We start from the raw sequence: 22,548 nt of genomic DNA, 5'->3' as shown, positions 1-22,548 counted from the left end.
TTACCTCTGTTTAGATTGCTTTCAGCTGCAGTTCTTCTTTTTAAGAGAATTATTCATTGTTGGGACTGACACTGTCTCTGTTTTTGGGACAGGTGGACGTACCAAGAGTTCTTCAGCCGTTACCGTGTTCTGATGAAGCAGAGAGATGTCCTTAGTGACCGAAAGCAGACATGTAAAAATGTCCTGGAGAAGCTGATCCTGGTACTAGACTTAGTGCTGAGAGCATTTGGAATCTGAAAGAGTAAAGATAGCATCCCTTACTCCCTCATAGCCACACTATTTTAGTACTTGCACAAAGTACGAAACCACCAGTATTAGCACAGGAACTGTAGAATTTCCCAGTGATCACAGGGAAGGAACACAGTGATTTTAAGTGTGGGTGGGTGGAGGGTGAGCCTTACCTTGCTTAACGGCAAGATGCATTAACCACACCTTAAGTAAGGTATAGTTATCTGGGAATTTTCTAATGTGGAGGTGTTTCTGTCTGTGTATGTGTTTGTGTCTTTCACACTGCTCCTCTCAGCTCCTGTGCTGAAGCCAACTTTTCTCACTCCTTTTGTCCCTGTGACATTGTCTCCTTGCTTAGCACCATGGCTGTCCTCATACCTCAGCAGCCTCTTGCTTTGCCTCCTACCTCCAGTTGCAACTCTACGTTCCCACGCTCTGCCATCCACACCACTGGCGTTGCACCTGAACTGATGTGTTTCTTGGGATTTCTTAAGGACCTATGAGCAGCGGGGGGCAGGCAGGCTCCAAAGAGACAGTTCCAGCCAGTTCTCAGTAGAAGGTGGTTAACTGAGACTACTCGGAAGTGTCAGTTAGGAAGAAAAAGAGACAAAGTTTACTGAAGATATAAAAGCATAAAGCTTGCTTTGCTGAAGTGCAATGCCAAAGTTAGGATGTTTATGGAAACAAACAAAAAAAAAAAATACTGTGCAAGCAGGTTGGGGCTTCGCTTTTTTAATTCCGTGTCATTGAGTGGACTTAACTAAAATCTTTTGGTTTATATGCATGTGTCTGTATTTATAGCGTTAAATGTATCCTAAGCTGTAGCTCTTTGACTGCTGTTCCTTTTAACTTTGCATCAAACAATCAACAAAATTAATTTTTTTCAATGTACCTTTGTATATTCTCAGTTTTTCCCTCCAAGTAGTACTATAGCCTATAGAAATAGAATATTATTCTTTCTGGTTTAGTTCTGAAATTTCAAATGTGTTTGAGCAGCAGCGAGATGCTTTGTTCTGGCTTAGTCCTGATGCAATAAGTGACACATACATATTTGAAGCCCCAGCTGTTTTGTTTGTACTGTGTAATATAGTTGAAGATGGACTGTTCAGAGGGGTCATCCACAATTTAAGCAGGAAACTCTACATGTGCCTGTATTGCTTTCATCCTCTGGGCCCCTTTGTCACCTCCTGTAGCCTTACACATCTCTCATAGTCTTTGTGGCATTCTTGTCTAAGCAAAAATGTCATGCGCGTCCTTTAGGCCATGCTTGTGGCCTTAATGTATTAATTTGTTAACAGAATCGTACAGAGAAAATACTCTCTCCACTACTTAATTTCAGTCTAGGTTTACCTGAAATATCACACAGATAATTTTGCCTCTTTACTAACTGTACTTTCATTTAGCCCTTCATGCCTTTTTTTAATCCACTAACATTTAATGCTGTAACTGATCCTCTTTTTACCTCTGAAAATAGGACAAGGATAAGTACCAGTTTGGTAAGACAAAAATATTTTTCCGGGCTGGTCAAGTAGCCTATCTGGAAAAAATAAGGGCAGATAAGTTGAGAGCTGCCTGTATCCGCATCCAAAAGACGATCCGAGGCTGGCTGATGCGAAAGAAGTACGTGCGTATGAGGAAGGCTGCCATCACCATCCAGAGATATGTCAGAGGGTACCAAGCACGATGGTAAGCAATGCTCGTGGGAAAACCCACACTAGCCTCAATTCACATCCCTTTAAGTAGGACATTTAAATATGATACACTTGTTCTCTCCTTCCTGTACTGGCTGAGAGGAAATGATTTTCCAGGGAAATGAAGGAAATTGAATATAATGAGTGTGTCTGTCCTGCCTGTTTTTGACCTTCCTGAGAGGACAGTAGCACCCTGGCTGTAGGATGCTTAGAACAGTGTGTCATTAGTGAGAGCAGGGTGCAGGTAGTACTAGGAGATATGTTGCAGGTGAGGTAAAGCAGGACTCTTGACTGAGTCTTTATTGCTCAGTTTCCATGTGCCCTCCCAGCTGGGTTTGTCCATCCTGCTGGAGAAGCTGTTCCTCATCCAGGGTGCAGCTGTGAAGGGAGATACATCGGAGTCATTTGCTTGGATTGACTTCTGAGGGATGGCCATGGATGGGCCAGAGAAAAGGGTAGCAGTACCGGTGGTATCGTTCAAAGACAAGGTGGCTATGAAGACTTTAGGAATGAACCTTTGGAAGGAGGCTTATGTCAAGATGCTTTGTAATTTTTTTGCTGAGAGGGCCAAGAATGAGCAAACATTTTCTACAGGTGGAAGGTGGCATGGTGGAAATAGTTTTGAAGCTGGAGAAAGTGGTGAGAAATTAAACTGAGATTATCTTGTCAGTTCTATAGCACAGTTCTCAGAGGAAGTTTAAACATTTCCCCATTAAACCTTGCAAGGTTTCTGTTAATTTGTCATTCTGTTGTACTGTCGCACAGCAGAATAGCAAGTAAACGTGCTGTGTCACTGACAACATTAGGAAGAAACTGAAGTAGAAAATGTAGCTCTTGAGAAAGAGGGTAAAGTTATAGGATGTAAAAAAATAGTTTTCAAGCACTGCAAAATAATTAGAGGTATTATTTGTAATCTCTTTCTTGCTTAGTTATGCCAAGTTCCTGCGGAGAACACGGGCTGCCATCACTATTCAGAAGTTCCAGCGCATGTATGTCATCCGCAAAAGATACCAATGCATGCGAGCTGCTACTATTGCTCTTCAGGCTCTCTTAAGAGGTTACATGGCGAGGAACAAGTACCAAATGGTAAGAAATTATGATGTTTTACTTCTTCACTCTAGCTTTATTTCCACATACCTTCAGGACGAAGTTGCTCTGTGGTGTCCCCTTGGGGATCTGAAATGTTTGTGTGCGTGCTGTTATGCATAATGCACAGACAAAATATCACACCATTGGTTGAAGGACAGCACCTGGAAATTAGAAAGATCTGATACTGCAATCAATGAGTTTTATAAACCTGTCATATTCCCTCTTAATAGAGATGGCAGATTTCTGGAGGGGTGCCCATAAAGGGTGGTCAGACTTGCCTGTCAGGGAGTATCCCCCTCGAGCAGTGAATTGTTCACCGCAGTGAAACATGGAAGTTCTGACAAGTGCACCTGCGGTGTGCTGTGTATACTTTGTCCTCCTAAGGTGGAGTTTTATTAAAGCTGAGATACAGAGATGTCCAGAGAGAGAGGCACAGGCTCTGCATGCCATGGGAAGGTAAACAAGGTTGTTCTGAAGTTTACGATGATTGCAAGTGAGTGAAACCGAAAGGTTGCCCTGTGACAGCACTCTTGGGCTGAGCTGTGACTCTGTAAGTAATATATGGTACACATGTTGTTCGTTAGGATTGTGAAAGGTACCTGTTGTTGTTGTTAGAAGAGAGGGCATGTGTTGCAGTCACATGACTAATACAAGGAATTTGAAATGGTTGAATCATCTATTTCACACATCCTGGGGAAAGCTTCTGCCTGAGACATTGCGATGTGCTTCTCAGCTGAACAAGGAGTTTAGTTCCTCCACAGCTTTTACATAAGCTTTCCTGGGAAATACCTGGTGAATTAAGTAAGTTTTCTGATACTCTCACCTTACATTGGAGTGGCGTGTTTCCTCACTGGATTGCATGGGTGTGAGAATTCACTGGCAGATGAGGACCATCCCTGCACTATGGAGGTATTTTATGGGACTCATTGCTTTCAAACTTGAGATGGAAACATTGTTGAAAGCTAGTTGTATTCAAGCTGTTCAGGCATCTGTGGGTAACCTGAAGGACTGTCCCACGAAATGTGTAATAAGGAGGCAGGAAGCAGGAATGCTGACTGCATGGCATGTAGTCAGAAGGACTTTGGCTTTTGACTTTGCTGTACTTTTGAGAGAGCTATTTCCTTACCTCAGTGTGCTATTGAGCCAAGTGCTGGTATTTCAAGTCATGTGTTTTCTTCAGAAATAAGTGCTAAGGGAGAGAGTCTGTGTATCTTATAATCTTGCCACTTTGACAGTGAACCTTTTAAATTCATTGATTTGGAAATGTAACACTTTAACACATCTTCATTCATTTGCTAAGAAGTATAAAAGAAAACAAAATTGTTGTTACCCTGCTAGTTTGTCTTACCTTTGTGGTAAATCAGTATAAGAATGTCAACTGCATATGATCTTCAAGCTATCAAATCCAAGAAGTAACAATCTTAAATAGTTTGTTCTTCAGAATAAACTCTTTAATTTGCAGAAGCTTTATTAAGTGAACTCTGAAGTTCCTAGAGTCCTGCAAGCCGTGTTGGCTTGGGCAGGCTCTCCAAGCATAGCTGTGGTCTGCCGGAATTCAGGTGCTCCAGACCTGGGGCATCTCTGATTGAATCAGTGGGTGAAGGATCCAAAAACAAGTAGTAGACTCTTCCTAGTGGAAGTCTCTGGCTAACACACTGATGAAGGTTGCTGGCATTCTTGACTTCTTTGTTGAAAATTATTTTTTTAAAATTATTATAATTTTTTTTTAACATTTCAAAGCTATGGTTGAAATTTCTGCCATGCAATAAGTTGGAATTATTACAATATAAAATTTCTGATTAGACTAAATGGAGATTTTTCCATCATGGCAAGTCTAAGATATATCAAAAAAGGCAAAAAAAAAAAAGAAAAAAGGCTGGAACTTGTCGTTTTATCAGCTAGACTATGGCTGCTGTTTTTAACAGCTGCTGCAATTTATTCTGGGTCCTAGTGTGTCCTAGCTGCATTGCATATCAAGTGTGGTAATTTTAAACTCTGTATTGATGAATCCTATGCAGCATATGTCAATGATTCTAAGATGTTTCAAGATAAAAGATGCAGTAAAACCAAAAAGGATTGTATTTGCAATCTTGCCAACAGGTACGATGTATTTTTGTAATTAGGTTGGATCTGACATCAACACAAAGGAATGCTTGGTTCTTCAGTGTGCCGCCAGTTCTTTCTTTCCATGTTTTTCCTTCTGCTTCCTTTTCATTTTATTCCCTGTCATCTTCCTTATTCCTGTCTTCTTTTTCTCTTCTTTTTTGTTTAAATTGATTCCATATTCATTTCTTGTTCCTCTTTACCAGAAGTTTCTCTTTTCAAGATAAGGTTATTCTTTGTGTACATCATCTTTGCTCTTCTCATTATGGAGTCTTTTTAACTGACCAGGTGTAGTTTGCAACTCTAATACCCCTTGTGGTGTTTTTTCTTAACTGTAGATGCTTCGGGAGCACAAATCTATTATTATTCAGAAACATGTAAGAGGCTGGCTGGCTCGAGTGCGCTACCATAGGACCTTGAAGGCAATTGTTTACTTGCAATGCTGTTACCGGCGCATGATGGCCAAGAGGGAGCTGAAGAAACTGAAGATAGAGGCCCGGTCTGTAGAACGCTACAAGAAGCTTCACATTGGCTTGGAGAACAAGATCATGCAGCTGCAGCGAAAAATTGATGAGCAGGTAAAAGCTTCCTGACCTTGGGGAAAGATTTAGAAATCTTGTATTACCTTTCTCAGTAGCACTGGGGGCATTCACAGAAAAATGCACTGAGTTTTCATCGTAAGGTATCAGTTCTCTTTTCTGCTAAAGAATGTTGATAGAAGAGAAAGGGAGGCCACAGTAGAACTGGAACAGTAAAGCATCCATTTGTGTCTCTCAGCAGCACTGAGAGAAGACATCTGCTCCCTCAGTGTCAGTATTTCATTTGAAGTATGTCAGCTGCTTTAAGGGGAATGTGAGGTGATCATGTTTGATGTGTGTGGGCTTCCTGTCTGATTTTAGTTCAGGATGTTATGTGCAGGCTTAGAGACTGGACTCTTCTGTCACCTTGTTAAGGAATTCTGCAAAACCAGACTGAAACTTGTTGGGAATGGGGAAGCTGCTCTTTTGTTCTTGTGTCTGGGTATATTCTGTAGGGAACTAGAAGTCTCCCTTAAACCAGAACTTCTCCAACAGCTGCTATGTCTGTGTTGTGTTTTCCAAAGAACAAAGAGTACAAATCTCTGCTGGAGAAGCTGACCAGCCTGGAGATCACGTACAGTACGGAGACAGAGAAGCTGCGGAGTGATGTGGAAAGGCTTCGGATGAGTGAGGAGGAGGCTAAGAATGCAACCAACCGTGTCCTCAGCCTTCAGGAGGAGATTGCCAAGCTCCGGAAGGAGCTGCACCAAACTCAGTCTGAGAAGAAGACCATTGAGGAATGGGCAGACAAATACAAACATGAAACCGAGCAGGCAAGTGTGCAGTCTCAGATGCATGAGAAGATATGTGGGGGCCTGGTGTCCACTCAGGTTTTGCCCAGGCTTAACTGCTTCAGTTGCATGGCTGATATTTTTACAGTATTTTGAAACAATGTTAACCTGTACAGTCCTAAATAGGCTTGATACCTAAACAAGTACACCTGTGGTAGAAGAATATACTAAATCTATATATTGCATGTAAATACATGTATTCAATATATTCAGATTTTGATATTGAAAGTATTTGCAAATCCAAATATTTAAGCTTCCTCAATTAGTCAGAGGTAACGCATTCATAAAAAGAAATCATTTTACTTGCCTAGGGAGTGTAATCACTTAGATACCAGAGATCTGTCCCATACGCAGTATTCAAAGGTACCTGCTTATATCCTACCTAATTTAAACAAGTAGCCTACTAAACACATGTATGTGTGCACAGTCTAGTTCAACAGGTTTTGACTAGCCCCTTATCTTTGCCTTAACCATGAACATATCAAACAGGTTGTTTCCTCTCAAGGTTACTTGCTGATAACGGTGCAAGTTTTGAATATTGGAAGATACACTCTGTCATTATGTGATGCTGCAGTGATGCATTTCAAGATCAGATAAACATAAGGAAAAATATTCATTGATTAAGCAAAGGGAATGCGTAGTAACCGTAATCAGAGTCAAATGAGAAACTGGTAAACCTGAGCATGGTTAAAGTAGCACAGCTTTTGGCCAGAGGCAGGATGTTGGATTATGGTCTTACCCAATGCAATGGAATATACAGCAGAACTACCAAATTTGTTCCTATTTTAGGAATATTTCTATTTTAAGAAATAAATTACATCTTTGGGACTTCACTGAAAAATATTACGGCACAGTGGAGTGGTTCAAGGCAGTTTTGGCATCTGATCGGAAACAGAGTGCAGAACATACAGGGGAATGCAGTGGGACATTTAACACATGTAATTTGGGAAATGATGATGTCATAACTTAGTTCACTGATTTCATTCTCAGAGGAAGTTTAAGTATTTGAACTCTTACAACAAGGATGTAGTTGCTGTTAGAGCTACTGATGAACTGCATTCTGAGTCAAATATTTTATTATCTCTGTAGCTGGTATCGGAACTGAAAGAACAGAACACACTACTGAAAACAGAAAAGGATGAGCTGAACCGCCGCATCCATGACCAGGCGAGGGAAATAACAGGTTGGCTCTGTTCACTTAGGTTTTCTACTTCATGTTACCTTGTAAAGCAACACTCTACTGCATAGGTTGGGCTAATTTGCCTTAGTTTGCATTCCTTTCTAGTTTAATGGTTTCATTTTGTTGTTTTAAGAACTCACATGCATCAGAATTATTTACTGTTTGAGTTTCCATGAAGTCCTAAGGGTTTGGGGTCTCTCTGGCGAGGGTGACTGTTGCAAAGCATTTTACTTTTAAAAAGAAGGCTCTGATATTTAATACAATTAATCTCCTGCAGCTCTTCCAGCTGCTGTAACTATGTAGACAGCAGCCAGAAGAGCGTATCTCTAGGTGCGAAGGCTGTGATGGAGGCAGCTGCAATGAGGAGGGTCAGTGTGCTTGAGGTGTAAAACATCTCACGTTTTGCTTTTTACATAATGCAGCACTGGGCTAGTGCCCCTTCCTTCTCCCTCCTGGAATTACTAATGCAAGGTATTAGTGGAATGGTTAACTTGACTGAGTGAACCCTTCTGTGGTTACCACAATAGTGCTTTGGTCCTTCATATATTTGCCTTAATGTTTGCCTGCGGAAGCACAAATACCACACACCAGCTTCAAAGAGCAGACTTCACCAGCTGTGTTCCTGGTACAGACACATGCCTGTACCTCCAGGATGGATGCACTGCATGGTAGGTGGAACTGGAGTTCTCACTTTGGATTCCTCTTCTCCATGGCAGAGACGATGGAGAAGAAGCTAGTGGAGGAAACAAAACAGCTGGAGCTAGATCTGAATGATGAACGGTTGCGCTACCAGAACCTGCTGAATGAGTTCAGCCGTTTAGAGGAGCGGTATGATGATCTCAAGGACGAAATGAACTTAATGGTGGTAAGTGGCCAAACATCTGAGAAATCAAAAGCTGTTCACAAATGTGTTTAGGCAGAATCTAGTGGTATAAGTTAGTAACAGATTCTGCTGTCAGCTGTGTGGTGGTGACCTGTACCTGAAAAGAGAATTTGTCCTTTCGAATATTGATTAATTAGATTAGCTCAGCCAAAACAAATACATTTAAAATTTGTGGTTGATGTTTTAAAAAAAAAATTCTTATTTTCATGTTTGTGAAGAAGGATGAATTTCTGCTGTGTCTTTGCTAGTGGTATTGTATGTGCCGTCCGCCCTTACTTTGCCCTGAAGTTATTCACATGTGCTGGGGTTGTTTGTACCACATTCATCCAGTGTTAAATTTTAAGTAGTTCTAGGAATATTTTCTGTGGCAGGAAGAAAAAATACTCCTCAATACAATGTCTAGGAAGTTAGAGAATTGCTGCCTGTGCTTCCTGTAAACTCAGCTTTTCTTTCCCACAAAATGCTGTGTTGTTGCTTGATTCTGCTTTCTGCAGCAGTACTTGAGGGTGTAGGATCTGACTTGTCTCCATAGATTTGATTGTGAACTACATCTCATATGCTTTAGGTGGCATGAGAGACCAGAATCAAAAATCTTTTCTTATAAATGTTGATAGCTGTGAAATAAGACCAAGTATTACAAGCTAAATTATGGGTTGTGAAGAGACAGTCACAGGCAAAGCCATGTAGTGGTATTGATTTGTTTCATTTCCGCTGTAGAACGTCCCCAAGCCTGGACACAAAAGAACGGATTCAACTCACAGTAGCAATGAATCTGAATATACTTTTAGCTCTGAGATCACAGAAGCAGAAGACTTACCAGTGAGGATGGAGGTAATGTTAAGAAAAGTCCACAGCTTTTCATCGATCAGTGGTTGAATGGTTGAGCTGTCAGGTTGGTGACTGTCCTTTGCAGTTTGCAGATGCAAAGCTTTTTCTGTGCATTCTAGAGATCTTTACTGTGAGCCATTGCACAGCTCACTCCATTTGCCTGCTGTCTAGGTTAGTTATCTCTGCAGTTGCTTTTTACAGGCTGTCATTACTGGTTTTGAAAGCCTCCGCAGAAAATTATTTTCTACTATGGATGCAGATACCCTGACACATTGATGCTGACACATATTCTATGCGGACTCTTTCATAATTTGCCTTCCCACTTGTATTTTTTACGTTGCATAATTGTTTCAGAAAGATGTCCCTACCTTCATGAATAATCAGGAAAAGGACAATGCAACTACATGTGATTGGATTTCACAAAGGAGCCAAATGTCATCTTTGGCTAATAGACATATTGAATTGCTGTTCTAGAGCCAGGTTTAGTCTTTAGAATATAAATGAAAAAAATAAAGTCACACAAGAGTGTGAATAAATGCAGCACTGAGAAGATTAAATCTGTGTTTGTTTAACCCCTTAAGATTTCAAACTCCAGTTTGACTCTAACAATGTAGATTGATACAAAACCACATTAAAAAATAGGGTCCATCTCAATACAAACCAGTAAAACCAGAAAACTCAGTCTGTTTTCTTTTTCCTGAGCTGTTAGTGTGGTTTACGACTCTTCACCTCAACAGTAGAAGGAGATGAAGTGGAAATGGCTGTGCTTGCTTGTCTGCTACAGTCATTAATATTAATTTTCTAATTCACTTTCTAGGCTTCAGAATTTCGTGGTGCACTTCATAGTAAGTGCTTTGATCTTCTTGATACATAAAGTACAAAATGGCTGATGGACAATTTCTGATGCACCTTCAGATTACAAACGCTGTCCTTGCCCAGAAAACAGAGAGAGAACTAGTGCATTAGGCCCAGAACAAGCTGTATAATTAGAATATTAAAAGAGAAAAAGCATAAAATATATCTTCTGGTACCTATTTATGTTGCATCTCACTAAATTAACCTGTAAATCTACAATCACCAGAGACATTTCTCTGTAGCTGAAGAACTTACTGTAGATATAATCTAAAACAAAGCAAAACAAAAAAAGCCTCTATTTACAGTTGTTTCCAGGTGAGTCTAACCACGGACTTTTTTTTCTCCTTTCCCCCTACAAACAAATAAGAATAAAAGGTATGCTTAATTATAGACCTCCTGTCTGCTAGGGAGTCTCTAGTGCTTTCTGTTGCTAGGCTTTAGGCTTAGATACATTTTATACTAGTAGATCCTTTTTTAAAAGAGCGTTTGATAGCTGATGAAATATTTTAGATGCTAGTAGTCAACTCTCAAAATCAAGTAACGTTTCTGTGTTCCTCTCTTTCCCCAGTCTGTTTCCCATCTTTACTCACTGTAGTGCTTCCTTGTGATGTGGAAGGGGAATACTTCTTGACTTCCTTCTGTTCTTTCTAAAGCAGGAACCAAGTGAGAAAAAGGCACCATTGGATATGTCTCTGTTCCTCAAGCTGCAGAAACGGGTTACGGAGCTGGAGCAAGAAAAGCAATCCCTGCAGGATGAACTGGACAGAAAGGAAGAACAGGCTCTCCGTGCTAAAGCTAAGGTGGACTCCTTGTAGCTGATCAAATGCTGACACCAGAGTTATCCCTTCTTGTGAAATAGTAGCTGTGTGAATGCTGACTGGCTTTTACTAAATCTTCCTCTAGTACTTGCTTTATTTAATGACAAGTTTTACGCCTGGTGCTTAGTACTAGGGACTGGTTATTTAGTTTTCCAAGATCCTTGAGATCCTCTGATAGAAGTAAACAGGAACAAAAAGTGCTTGGGACTTGCTTAAAAAAAAAAGAAGTCTGTTTTTATTAAGGAATAGCAATATAGAAATCTACTTAAATGATGAGAATGAGTAATTGTTCATTTTAGGCAGAATAAGAAGTGTTTCAATGAGGATGCAGAGCCAAAGTGCTGGGATTAGACATGTTTAGCAGATTTTATTTAAAATTCTCCTCTGATTTGGTCTCTTTAAATGAAACCAGTTTTGGCAATTTCTTGAGCATCCTGGGATTCATCCTGCTCTGTTGTTACCAGTGACAGCAGTGTGATTTGTACATGATTTTATTTATATAAAACAATTATGTGCCATAAATTCATAAGTAAATGAAAGGAGACGATGCCAATATTCTAACTAAAGCACTCAGTGGTAACAGAATGAATGTTTTCCAGTTTCACAGGACAATAATTCGAGCTCCTTTTCCTTTTGCTGTCTCAACTAAATTAAAGAATAGAAAGGACTGGATTTTTGTTTTTCACACTTGTCTGTATTCTTCCATAGGAGGAGGAAAGGCCTCCAATAAGAGGTGCAGAATTGGAGTATGAGTCGCTCAAGGTAATTCTAAAAAGGTGGTTTCTGTTGTTTTCTAGTGAGAATATTGCCACCAATTGTATGTGCTGGCATAGAAAATTAGCCCTCCTGCTTCAGAATATTAGCTGGAGAAACCAGAACAAAAGTTCCCCAGCAATCATTTTATTGTAGAATTGCCTTTTTTGAGGTGTAGAATGTGTGGCTGGGGCTGCAGAACAAGAAGATCCCCTAAAACAGGGAGAAATCTCTTTTGAAACACTTAGTACAGCTTGCAAGTTAATTTGAGCAAAAATACAGTGATAAATGTAGCCCTCTTTTCCAAACACATTATTTAAATTAGTGCATACCTTAGACCACTAAAACTAAAAATATTTCTGAATATCACTGAATGATGCAGAATCTTCTTAGCTTGCTGACCACTATTTGTTATGAACTTTATTCTTGTCTGTTAAGGGGAGATTAAGGGGAAAAAAAGATTGGTAATTTTTTTCCCATTAAATCTGTATGATTCATGTATATGTGTTCTGATTTTGCACTTCAGACAAAAGGTTAGCCTTGTTAAGTGAAATCCTCCCAGGCACTATGCGCTGTAGTCAAGAGGCCAGGGATACAGGAGGGATTGATTGATTTGTTGCAGTTACTCATCGTTTTTGCCATTTCTATCCCTAGTTTTGTACATGTGGTTTATAGGCATGTTGGAATGCTGCTGGGTGACAGAATTATCCCTATTTCTTGCAGCGTCAAGAACTTGAATCTGAAAATAAAAAACTGAAGAATGAGTTGAATGAGCTGCAGAAGGCCCTCACAGAAACGCGATCTCCAGAGGTAACTGCTCCTGGTGCCCCTGCATATAGAGTCCTCCTGGACCAGCTGACTTCAGTAAGTGAAGAGCTTGAAGTACGCAAGGAAGAAGTCCTCATCTTGAGGTCTCAGCTTGTTAGCCAGAAAGAGGCTATTCAACCCAAGGTAAATAGTAGTCAGCAGATGCACTGTGTAGTAAAGTTACACTGCATCACTGACATGCTTTATTTAATTTCACAGCGTGCTTGAAAAGGCAGAAAAAAATGGTCTAGGTTTGAAAGCCTTTGTAAGCATAATCCACTGATCCATTGCAAGTGCACAAATTGCAGCAGTCCGAATTGGGAGATTCTACTAATAAACCAATTTTGGGTTTGTCTACCAGCATTCATGTGGAGATATTGTACTGATCACACCAGGCTGGCAGATACCAGTGGTATGGCCAGGATCTCCCCAGACCCCTTTAACAATGCAGAAATAATTCTCATTTGGAGCAGTGTCATTTCTCTAGTGAGTATGTAGTTTGACTGGAAAATTTACAGTAGTTCTCAGGAATTCTTTTTCATTAAAGAGTTCAGTAGGAAGTACAAGGAACAATTTCTTCTAAATCTATGATTGCAAATCAATAACATTTCATAAAGGTGACCTATGAAGATATATAAATTCCATATTATTGCTTGATAGGTGCTATGGGGTTTTGTTGAGAAGAGCAGATTACAACCACTGAAATGCATCTCTTCTAAAAATCTCTAATTCTGATGAGATACTTAGGGCAGTAATAGCTTTGAAAATAAGTCATTCAACCTGAAAAGGTATCATGTAAATCCAGGAACTAGTCATTTCCACTGAATTAGTCATTTCCATATCCAGTGTTTCATAACCGCAGCAAGGAATGAACAGATACATCATCTTTCCTTTGCTGCTGCAAGGTTATGTTTATATTTGTCCTAAATAAATTGGAAGTCTGTGATACATGAAGGTGTACATATCTTGTTTTAAATGATTAATTCTAAAGAAAACAAACCTCATTTTTCTGTAATATTTAGAACATTGTAAAGAAATACTTGCATAGTAAATCCTTTAATAACTTGTCTCTAGCAATGGTGGGATACAAGTGTTGTTTTTACAGCAGTTATGAGTATGAGGGAAGTATGAAGGTGACCTGTGGGGTGGCTAACAGCCAGTTTGCAGATAGCTTCTGCTTGTTAGGTTGGACAGCTGCAGCACAGACAGATTTTTTTTAATGATTTGTTTTTCTTCTTTCTTGCCTACCAATCTGATTGCCAGGAGGATAAGGTACATGTTTTCTTCTACAGTTATAAACCAGAACTCTTAAATGCTAAAAACCCCCTCAACAATACTTCAGCTGCCGTTTCCCTGCCTCTCATAAGTAACCTACATGTATTTGAAGTTGTTATTGCACTTTCCTTTGCTGTTATTGAAAATCCGTTCTTATTATCCTGTGCCTCCTCTGTCCTCGTCTTCCTGCTCTGTGCAAGGGAACAAGTTACTTCAAAACAAGCGGATTTAACAGTTCTGAACTGTTGGTTTATGGTAACCTGAACATGAAAGGAAGGGTTAAGGAATTGGTCTAGTCAGCTCAATCAATGTATCTTGCCGAGTGTGTTTGGAGAGTAAGAGCAGCACTGTGATTCAGGAATCAGATCTCTTTTAACTTGCAAAATCCATAAATTTCACCAAAAAAAAGGTCTATGGTATGAAGAACTACCTTACTTTATAGTGTTTGCTGTCCTCAGCATGCAGCAAACATTGAGGACTCACATTGTGATCTGTAGATATTAGACAGGAATTGCTGAATGTTTGATTAGAAAATGTAGCTGAACACGTAGTATTTAGGAGTATGAGAAACTGAACTGACTCTAAATGAAGGCTGTTAATTCAAATATTACAACTACAGCAGGTAGGGTATTCTTGAAAATATAAGAGTGATTATAGCATTTCTTTCCATCAGCACAAAAATAATAAATATGTCCTGACTGCTAAAGCCTGATAGATTGTCAGGTGAGGTACAGCAGTTTTACTGTGTAATAAAATAATAGTAGAAGAATCACAAAGATCTCGTAAGGATGTTGGGAATAATTCTTTAAGGAGCTTTTACATTTTATTGGTTTTCATATTAGGTAACATGAATCATACTAGCATAGAAACCTAAGCGCCAAAGTTTATGTCCAGAAAGTTGTTATTGTAAATACTTTGCAAAATTTCACTCAGGAAAATAGTATTTGATTGTTTTGAAAGTCAAAAAAGTCAGAATTCCATCTCTTACGTTCATTAAGTCCTGTGGTTCCACTGTAATTATTCCACAGCAGTGACTCAGATCAGGCTGGCCGAGGTGACTGTAAACATCTGTTACGTATTTCAAGTTTTACTGAAGAAAAAGCAAAAGTGCCATAATAAACGTTCAAAAGGGAGACAAAATGGTATTATGGTGATATCTAACTTTAAACATCTCAGTGCCTTGTAAATTATTTCCTGCTTTGCCAGAGTGCTTAAAATACATGAAGTGAGGAATAGACCTTATTTGTGAGACTTGAAAGACTACATGCAATGCTGTGTTTAAGAAATATTAATAGAATTAAGCTTGCAAAAATATGCTTCTTCAGTTTCAGTTTTCGCAGCTGTTCCTGGTAATTTGAAATAAAATGTAAATTCATAATTTCATTAAATTTATTTTGTCCTTTTACATGATGAACAAATAAAAAGAGGTTAACAAATGTACTCACTTGATAGACAGGCTGATCTTTGACTATGTTGCATGCATTCATTTTAAAAGATACGCCAAATGGACATAGAAATTATGGACCAACCTTCTGCTCAGGTTCCCGTGCGAATTTTAATGTGGCTGCTCAAGGATTAGTAAAGTGACAAAAACATGGATTCAAAGAACAATTACATTGTTAAATTTACCCTGGAAATCATCGTTCTTTTTCCAGAATACCATGACAGATTCTACAATCCTCTTGGAGGATGTACAAAAGATGAAAGACAAAGGAGAAATAGCACAGGCATATATTGGACTGAAGGAAACAAACAGGTACAGGTTCTCTTTATTTAATCTATGACCATTTGGGGTCTGCTGTGACACACTGTGTATATCTTATTCAGTAAGTTCCATCTATGTACATCAAGTCTAGGTACTTAGAGAACACTTACAGTTGGGGTTATCATTTGATTTGATTAGTCAAATTGCTGTATGCAGTATTTGAAAGGATAAGGAAACAAAGGGAAAATGCAAACTCAAGCTTCCTGGATTTACATCTTCTTAGCCTTTAATTGCTACATTGCTCAAACTGGGTGCCATTCCCCATGCTGGTTTGTTGTCTTTTGTACAGCAGTGGGCACAGTCATCTGCTGTAATACACTTACTGTAACAGCATGAAGTGCTGTAACCACTTGGGCTAACACCGATAACTGAATTTCATCATTAAGAAGAAATGTGTATAAACAAGAGAAGTAATTTGTTGTTTTACAGCATTTTTTGTTTCTCTTTTATAGTAACTGTAATTTAGTGTGTAATGTCCTTAACATGTCATCTCATCACCATCACATATTTCTCTTGTATTTTTTTTAAACACTTTCCTTGAAAGGCAATCTCCCCAGGACTATCATATGCTGAATGAGGACGGAGAACTTTGGCTGGTTTATGAAGGGTTAAAACAAGCCAACAGGTTACCAGACTTCTCAGAATGGTTTTTTCTTCATTTGCATCTTCTTTTCTAGCTAACTGTGCCCCTCGCTATGGGTTTGCTTTAGCTACAATATTTCTATTGCTTTTAACAGCTAGAAAAAAATTCATCACAAATTATACAAATTAAAGAGTTTCCTCAAACTTAGTCCTCAAACCTTTCTACTTGTCAAATTTTATCATTTAAAAAGTTAAGATGGCACCAACAATTAATATGTAATTCATAAGAATACTTGTACAAAAATAGACTGTAAAATAGCAGAAGCTCCACAACTGGAAAAGATTTGTAGCTGTGTATTACTTGTCTGCCTTTACATCAGGTATCAAAATTATTGTCTCTTACAGTTTTTCAGCCTAAAGAAGTACAATAATTTTAGTAATTATAAAACTAGTGTTTGAGTAGCTTCAGCGTACTCTTAACTTTCAAATAGTTACGGGTCTTACTCTCCTTATTGTGACTTAAGTTCAGTAAATTGAACATTCTTCTCCCACGTCTCTCCGTGCCAGATTCAAAATGTAAGACACAAAATAACCAACAAACAGAAGTAATCTTTAGTTCATCGTGGTGCTGTTCAAGCCTCAGTGCAATCCCTGCAATCTCTGCAAAGACTGCATGCTGGTCATGAGATTTGCCTTGTTAGGAAATGCAGTACTGGCTCTGTGTGCACGTCTGGGCCCTGTATCCATAGATGTGTCCCAGACTTCCAAAATGGTTCCTAGTCCTGCACTGGCAACTAATTCCATAGGTCAGCACTGCTGATCATCTTCAGTATACACATTTGGTAGCAGTAACTACAGGAGGAGGTATTTTGCAATGAATGCCACTAACTAAAGTCTTCCCTTTTCTTGTGCTAACAAATTCTACACCTAACATTGTTTTGTAAGCCTGCAAAGAGCTAACTTAAGAGCAAGTGTTCTGCAGAGCAGGATGTGAGAGTGTCTGCTCTGTGCCTCTTGTTTCTTGTCCTAGCACTCTAGAGACAAGAAGCTGTATATTAAATGGCAGAGCAAGGCAGGTAAATGACTATTTGCCCTTGCGTGCTTGATCAGTCTGGTTACTAATGAATGTGCCTGTCTTATGCATATTTAAACCCTGAAAGATTGTCTAATTGAATGCTAGTAGTCACTAGTAATGTCATTTCCTGTGTGTGTGTGTATGTAAGAAATGATGAATCAGAGCACTTGGACAGTGCCTCGCAAGCAGGAGTAGATCCCCACAGCACTGCTCAGAAGGACGCTGGTACGTGTTATCCCCATTTCATACGAGAAGAATTTGAGACATGATGTGCCCAAGGGGAAGGAGCGAGTCAGTGGTGAGGATAAAATAGAGGTCCTGGATCCCAGTCCTGAGTTTGGTTCTGTTGTTAACCTTTCATACACTAACGACAACCCTCTGCCAAATGTTGGTTTTAATGTAAAAACAAAGATTATTTATGTGCATTTGCAATTGAATGGTTTCTGACTGAACAGTCCACTCTAAAAAGATTTTTCCCTTGTTAATATTGCAGGGCCCTAGCTTAAGTGAACACAGCGTCTTCTTCATCTTACACAGTTTGTTTGATTTGATTAGAGGTAAAACCTCCTTAAAGCCCCTTTAAAAGCAGTGACAATCTGTGAAGACTTAGCATTACCTTTATTGCCACATGTTCTCAGTGGCCCCATACACAGTATGTGTTCAATCACAAAGGAAATGCAAAGCAGTGTCACAGTTAATTTCTCTCCACTTTTTGATCTTGCAAGCTTAATTTAATTAGAAGGCATACTGAAGGGTTTAAAGAGTACTCTGCCTTTTTCATTTTCCTTTGCAAGCCATGGCTAATTGTTCCTGAGCAGCAGCTAAAGCTTTACACTCCCTGTGAGAATTGGGGATGTAACTTTCTACGTGTGTTCACGCAACTGTTGCTCAACTTCTTTAGGCTGCTGGAGTCTCAGCTTCAGTCGCAGAAGAAGAGCCATGAGAATGAACTGGAATCACTGCGAGGTGAGATCCAGAGTCTGAAGGAAGAAAACAATCGCCAGCAGCAGCTCCTAGCACAGAATCTGCAGCTGCCTCCAGAGGCCCGCATTGAAGCCAGTCTACAGCATGAGATCACCCGGCTGACTAATGAGAACTTGGTAAGGGAAATGATGCTGCAGGAGCAGGCTAGGGGACTTACGGACTTGCTGCGCCTGTAAGTTCTTATCAGTTTTCAGATGGCGACCTCCTGCAAAAAATTGCAGGAGTGCAGTGGGTCTTTTTGTAGGTAAGCTAATGGGAGAGAGAGACTTACAATTGCTGATGAAGTAACAATGTTTCAGGGAATTTGTTTGAAGTTTGTGGCATGGAGAAAGCTTGTGGATCCCAGCTTTCAACTGATGAGTTTAGTTATGGCTAAATAGAGTGATTGATATCCAGGATACTCACAAAAAATATTAGTGCCAAGTAGTGATGTTTCTTCTGAAATACATTTGTTTATTTCATTGGAAAACTCTGATGCAGTTCCTCAATTCTTTAATGTCACTTTTCTTCCCATTTCCCTCCTCCCTGCCTGAAGCTACACAGATAATCCACTGTGTTACGAGCTCCAGCTATTCAGTATGTTTTGAAGAAAGAAACAGTTCCAGAAAAAGAAACTTGGTTAGAAGTCACTTTACTAATAATTGGCATTCCTTGTTTACTGCACGACATTTTTGTATGAAGGAAAAGATTGGGTGAACCTCGTTACCTTTCCGTGCAAAGGAGTATGTTCATCATGTGCAGGCTAGTTCAATTCTGGGGCAATTTTCCAAAGAGGTCCATGTTGAAATATTGTTGGCTTATCACTGTTTACTGGTAAGGAACCATGCTACTTCAGGGAAAAAAATCCTAGCTCTGAGTGTCATTGCTTCCTCTAAACAAGCCACAGTGTAGTCTTTCCTGCTCATGTGTGTCACAGAAGTTATCGTTGTTGGGCTCTTGTCTTAGTACCAAAGGTTTTGAGGAAAGCATCAGGTAATTCAGTGAACAGATCTTGGAAAACTGATCCAAAGTATAAGTTTGCCTCAGCAGCAGCTGTCTCCCACTGACAAAGGTAAATGGCGAATGTTTCCATCTCTGACAGCTCCCTCCTGCTGCTTAGTCATATATTATGATTTTTAGCCTTTTTCCCCCCCCCAAGAGACCTACTTATCACATTCTGTGTTCCCAGGGCAACACGCAGTCATATAATTACATCCCAGAGGAGCTCTCTTTATTTTCAAATACAGTGAATGTAATTTTACTTGTTAAATATAGACTCATTCCTTAGTATTTCACTTCTGATGTTTGAGTATTGCAAGTCCACTCCAAGTCAGGAATATGCTTCTTTTCCACTCCTAGCCTTAGAGTGGAAATAATTTACAGGCTTTCCAGATGTGATAGTAGAATTGCAGTATTCACTGCAATCCCATCTTGATTAGTGTAAGAAACATCCTGTCCAGGTTCTCACAAAGGTTATATTCCAGGCTTTCACAGTATTAGTACTGCCCATTTTTAAAAGAGCTGGCTGTCCTGCAACTCATCTACATCAGCTTCTCTCTGGAAGAGGCTGGAGTGAGCACCACAACTAAGGACTAGACTACCTAAAAATTAGAGATTCTTGATCTTGTTTTAATCTGATTTCATTTATATAGTGTTTACTGAAGTATCAGCGTCTCAAAGGCAGGGGAAAAACAATCCTGTACCTATTTTTACAGTTTTATGAGGAGTTGTATGCAGATGATCCCAAGAAGTATCAATCGTACCGGATTTCACTTTACAAACGGATGATTGTATGTAGATCACATGAATCCTGTTTCTTTGTTGTCTTGTTCGCTATTTCTGGAGCACTAATTGAAAGCCAGGCTGCCTCCCTTTTCCCCCTTTAAAGGAAATCCCCTGCAGAGAGCTTCACGATGCCAATTACTTCCCTCACTGCTTTTTTTGTTAGTCTTAGTGTCCTCTGTGTAATCTGTGTCTCTTTTTGATTCACAGTTTTGTTACTAATATAAGTCTTGCACTGTGACCAAAGCCGTTTCTTTTTGAATACTACTTAATACTGCCCTGAAAAAGAGGTACATGATGTAAAAGATGCTCAATTTTCAGAACCACTCTTTGCTTCAAAACTTTGATACATGTAAATTCAGTTCAGCAAAATAGAGGCCTGACCATACAGATACTTATGAAGGTGAATAACGCCTGCAGTTGTGAGTAGCCCAGTCTTAGCCTGAATTTGTTCATAGATCTCTTTACAGTGCTGAAATCTGGAATGAATAAATCTAGCAGAATCGAAATACATAACCTTTTAATATTTTTCAAAAATTCAGAGTCTGAAGGATAACTTTGGAAATAATACTATATTTCCATAATAATTAAAGATAACATATTGAGATAGCACTATATGTAATCTTTAAAGAATATAATTTATGAGATTCCAAATCTTAATGAGATGTGAAATCTGTTCAGTTTGTTTAGAGGAATTGTAGAAAGAACTTTCTTCCTTCTCACATATTTGTTGTTTAGAAATCATATCCCTTTACTGATACTTTCAAAACACTCTGTTGGACTAACATGTATTTTTTTTAAATTAATTTCAGTAGAAATTGTTATATCTGATGATAAGTATATTGTGTTATTAACAGGATTTCTGTTGTCATATTGAACACTGTGAATATGAAGCATGGCCTTGATTCTGTTCTTTCAACAGACCTAATATCTTACTGCTCCAGTACATTAGGCTGTGAACTCTATTACATGATTGAGAGCAATTCTGTGCCTAATTCAAATTTGTTGCCAATGCTACACCAATACTTTTCAAAACTTTTAGGAAAGGTGTAGTTTCCCAGGTGATGTTTTCAATGCACGCAGCTCATGGTCCCTTATGTTCTTATGAGTACCATGAAAAATCACGCTTACAAAAGAGATTTTTCTTTTAAGCTGCTTTCAAATCCTTAACCTGGAATGGCTTTCAGGATTTTTGAGCTTGAGGTGTTGCTTCCTCTAGAAAGACTTCCCCTTTTTTAATTACATGATTATTTCATGAATGTACTACCATAAGTCACAGAATTATTCAAAGATAGATTTCTGGGGAGTGCTCCTTTGAAAGAAGGATACAGCTTTCTTGCAAGAGTAGGACTTTTAGGTGCTAGGTGTTGTTCAGGTACAGAATAAAAAGATGTAAGACCGCAGTGTCAATCTAAGGAAATGTGATGACAGCAAGTGATAGGGAGATGGCAGAGAATTACAAGTAATGTTGTATGTTTGGATGTTTGATGATTTTGGTAAATTTGAGTGCAAGTTACAGTCTTTCTGCAGATCTCTCTCTCTTGTAGTCTTATAAAATGGATAGATCTGAATAACGAGTCAGTCCTGAAGGCAAGAATAAATGATGCAGAAGTACAGGCTAGCTGTTAAATAATAAAGAAAATTATTTTTATGAGACATTTGGAAGAGCAGGGAGGAAGCATTAGGGAGATGTGTTTGCAGCAAAATGTCTTCTGCCATAAGAACTGACCTAGTTCTGAGTGTCTGCAGAATATACCTGCCTAAGAGCTTTGCCTTTGTCATGCTGCACATAACTTAATAATATTTGCGATATTTGGCTTGTGTTATAGGCAGCGTACCAGCTTGCAAACCTCAGCCAGAGGATGGCACCACAGTTCAGCTTTCCTTACCACCTTGTAATTCTAACAGCACTGATTTTGTCTCTGTCACACATGATGGCACTTTCTCGTATCGTAATCTTTCTTTCATTTTAATTTACAGGATCTAATGGAGCAGCTTGAAAAGCAAGACAAAACTGTTCGCAAGTTAAAGAAACAGTTGAAAGTATTTGCTAAGAAGATTGGTGAACTTGAAGGTACTTTTACATTTTGAGAGGAAGAGAAAGATTTTGGTTTACTTTTTGTGATCCCATTGTCATTATATCCATCTGTCTTAGTGGTTGGAGGGCGTGAGGTCTTCAGTAGTATTAGCCTCTGTAATTGATTCCAGAAACAGGAGATGCACTAGGAGCTCTGTGTGTTCCTTTATAAACCTTTAGAATCTTTGTCGTATTTTGAAGCAATGAGTAAAAGGAGATTGATGTTTCTCTGAAGGCAGAAACCATTTAAACATAAAGGAATGTTACCTGGGCTGTTTGTGTACTCAAAGACAGTATCTCTTTTTGTAAAAACAAAAGCAATACTAAATATGAACCAGGCAGAAATAATTTACCCAGTTTTCCTTTGTGAATTCCTATATCACTGGAGCCAAGAACGCCGAGACTGTCTTTCTCTGTTTGAGGTT

The 22,548-nt window shown here is 39.1% G+C and overlaps 1 protein-coding gene across 10 annotated transcripts in view; it reads left to right on the top strand.

Moving 5' to 3' along the window:
- Positions 1–22,548, top strand: part of MYO5A (myosin VA) — a 101,407-nt gene that overhangs the window by 66,509 nt on the left and 12,350 nt on the right. For 3 of the 10 annotated variants that reach the window (XM_074879991.1, XM_074879999.1, XM_074880000.1), the window contains 16 exons: positions 93–201; positions 1,703–1,914; positions 2,849–3,005; positions 5,450–5,689; positions 6,214–6,462; positions 7,570–7,663; positions 8,377–8,525; positions 9,261–9,374; positions 10,880–11,026; positions 11,753–11,806; positions 12,521–12,748; positions 15,535–15,635; positions 16,189–16,269; positions 18,203–18,401; positions 19,980–20,054; positions 22,027–22,120. In XM_074879991.1, coding sequence (XP_074736092.1) covers positions 93–201; positions 1,703–1,914; positions 2,849–3,005; positions 5,450–5,689; positions 6,214–6,462; positions 7,570–7,663; positions 8,377–8,525; positions 9,261–9,374; positions 10,880–11,026; positions 11,753–11,806; positions 12,521–12,748; positions 15,535–15,635; positions 16,189–16,269; positions 18,203–18,401; positions 19,980–20,054; positions 22,027–22,120 — 2,303 coding nt within the window. The remainder of the gene's footprint in view (positions 1–92; positions 202–1,702; positions 1,915–2,848; positions 3,006–5,449; positions 5,690–6,213; positions 6,463–7,569; positions 7,664–8,376; positions 8,526–9,260; positions 9,375–10,879; positions 11,027–11,752; positions 11,807–12,520; positions 12,749–15,534; positions 15,636–16,188; positions 16,270–18,202; positions 18,402–19,979; positions 20,055–22,026; positions 22,121–22,548) is intronic. The other 7 variants (XM_074879992.1, XM_074879996.1, XM_074879994.1 and 4 more) reach the window with 7 other exon arrangements.

Source organism: Strix uralensis, chromosome 11, assembly GCF_047716275.1.
Source record: "Strix uralensis isolate ZFMK-TIS-50842 chromosome 11, bStrUra1, whole genome shotgun sequence".
NCBI lineage: Eukaryota > Metazoa > Chordata > Aves > Strigiformes > Strigidae > Strix > Strix uralensis.
This window is presented reverse-complemented; position numbering and strand designations above follow the sequence as displayed.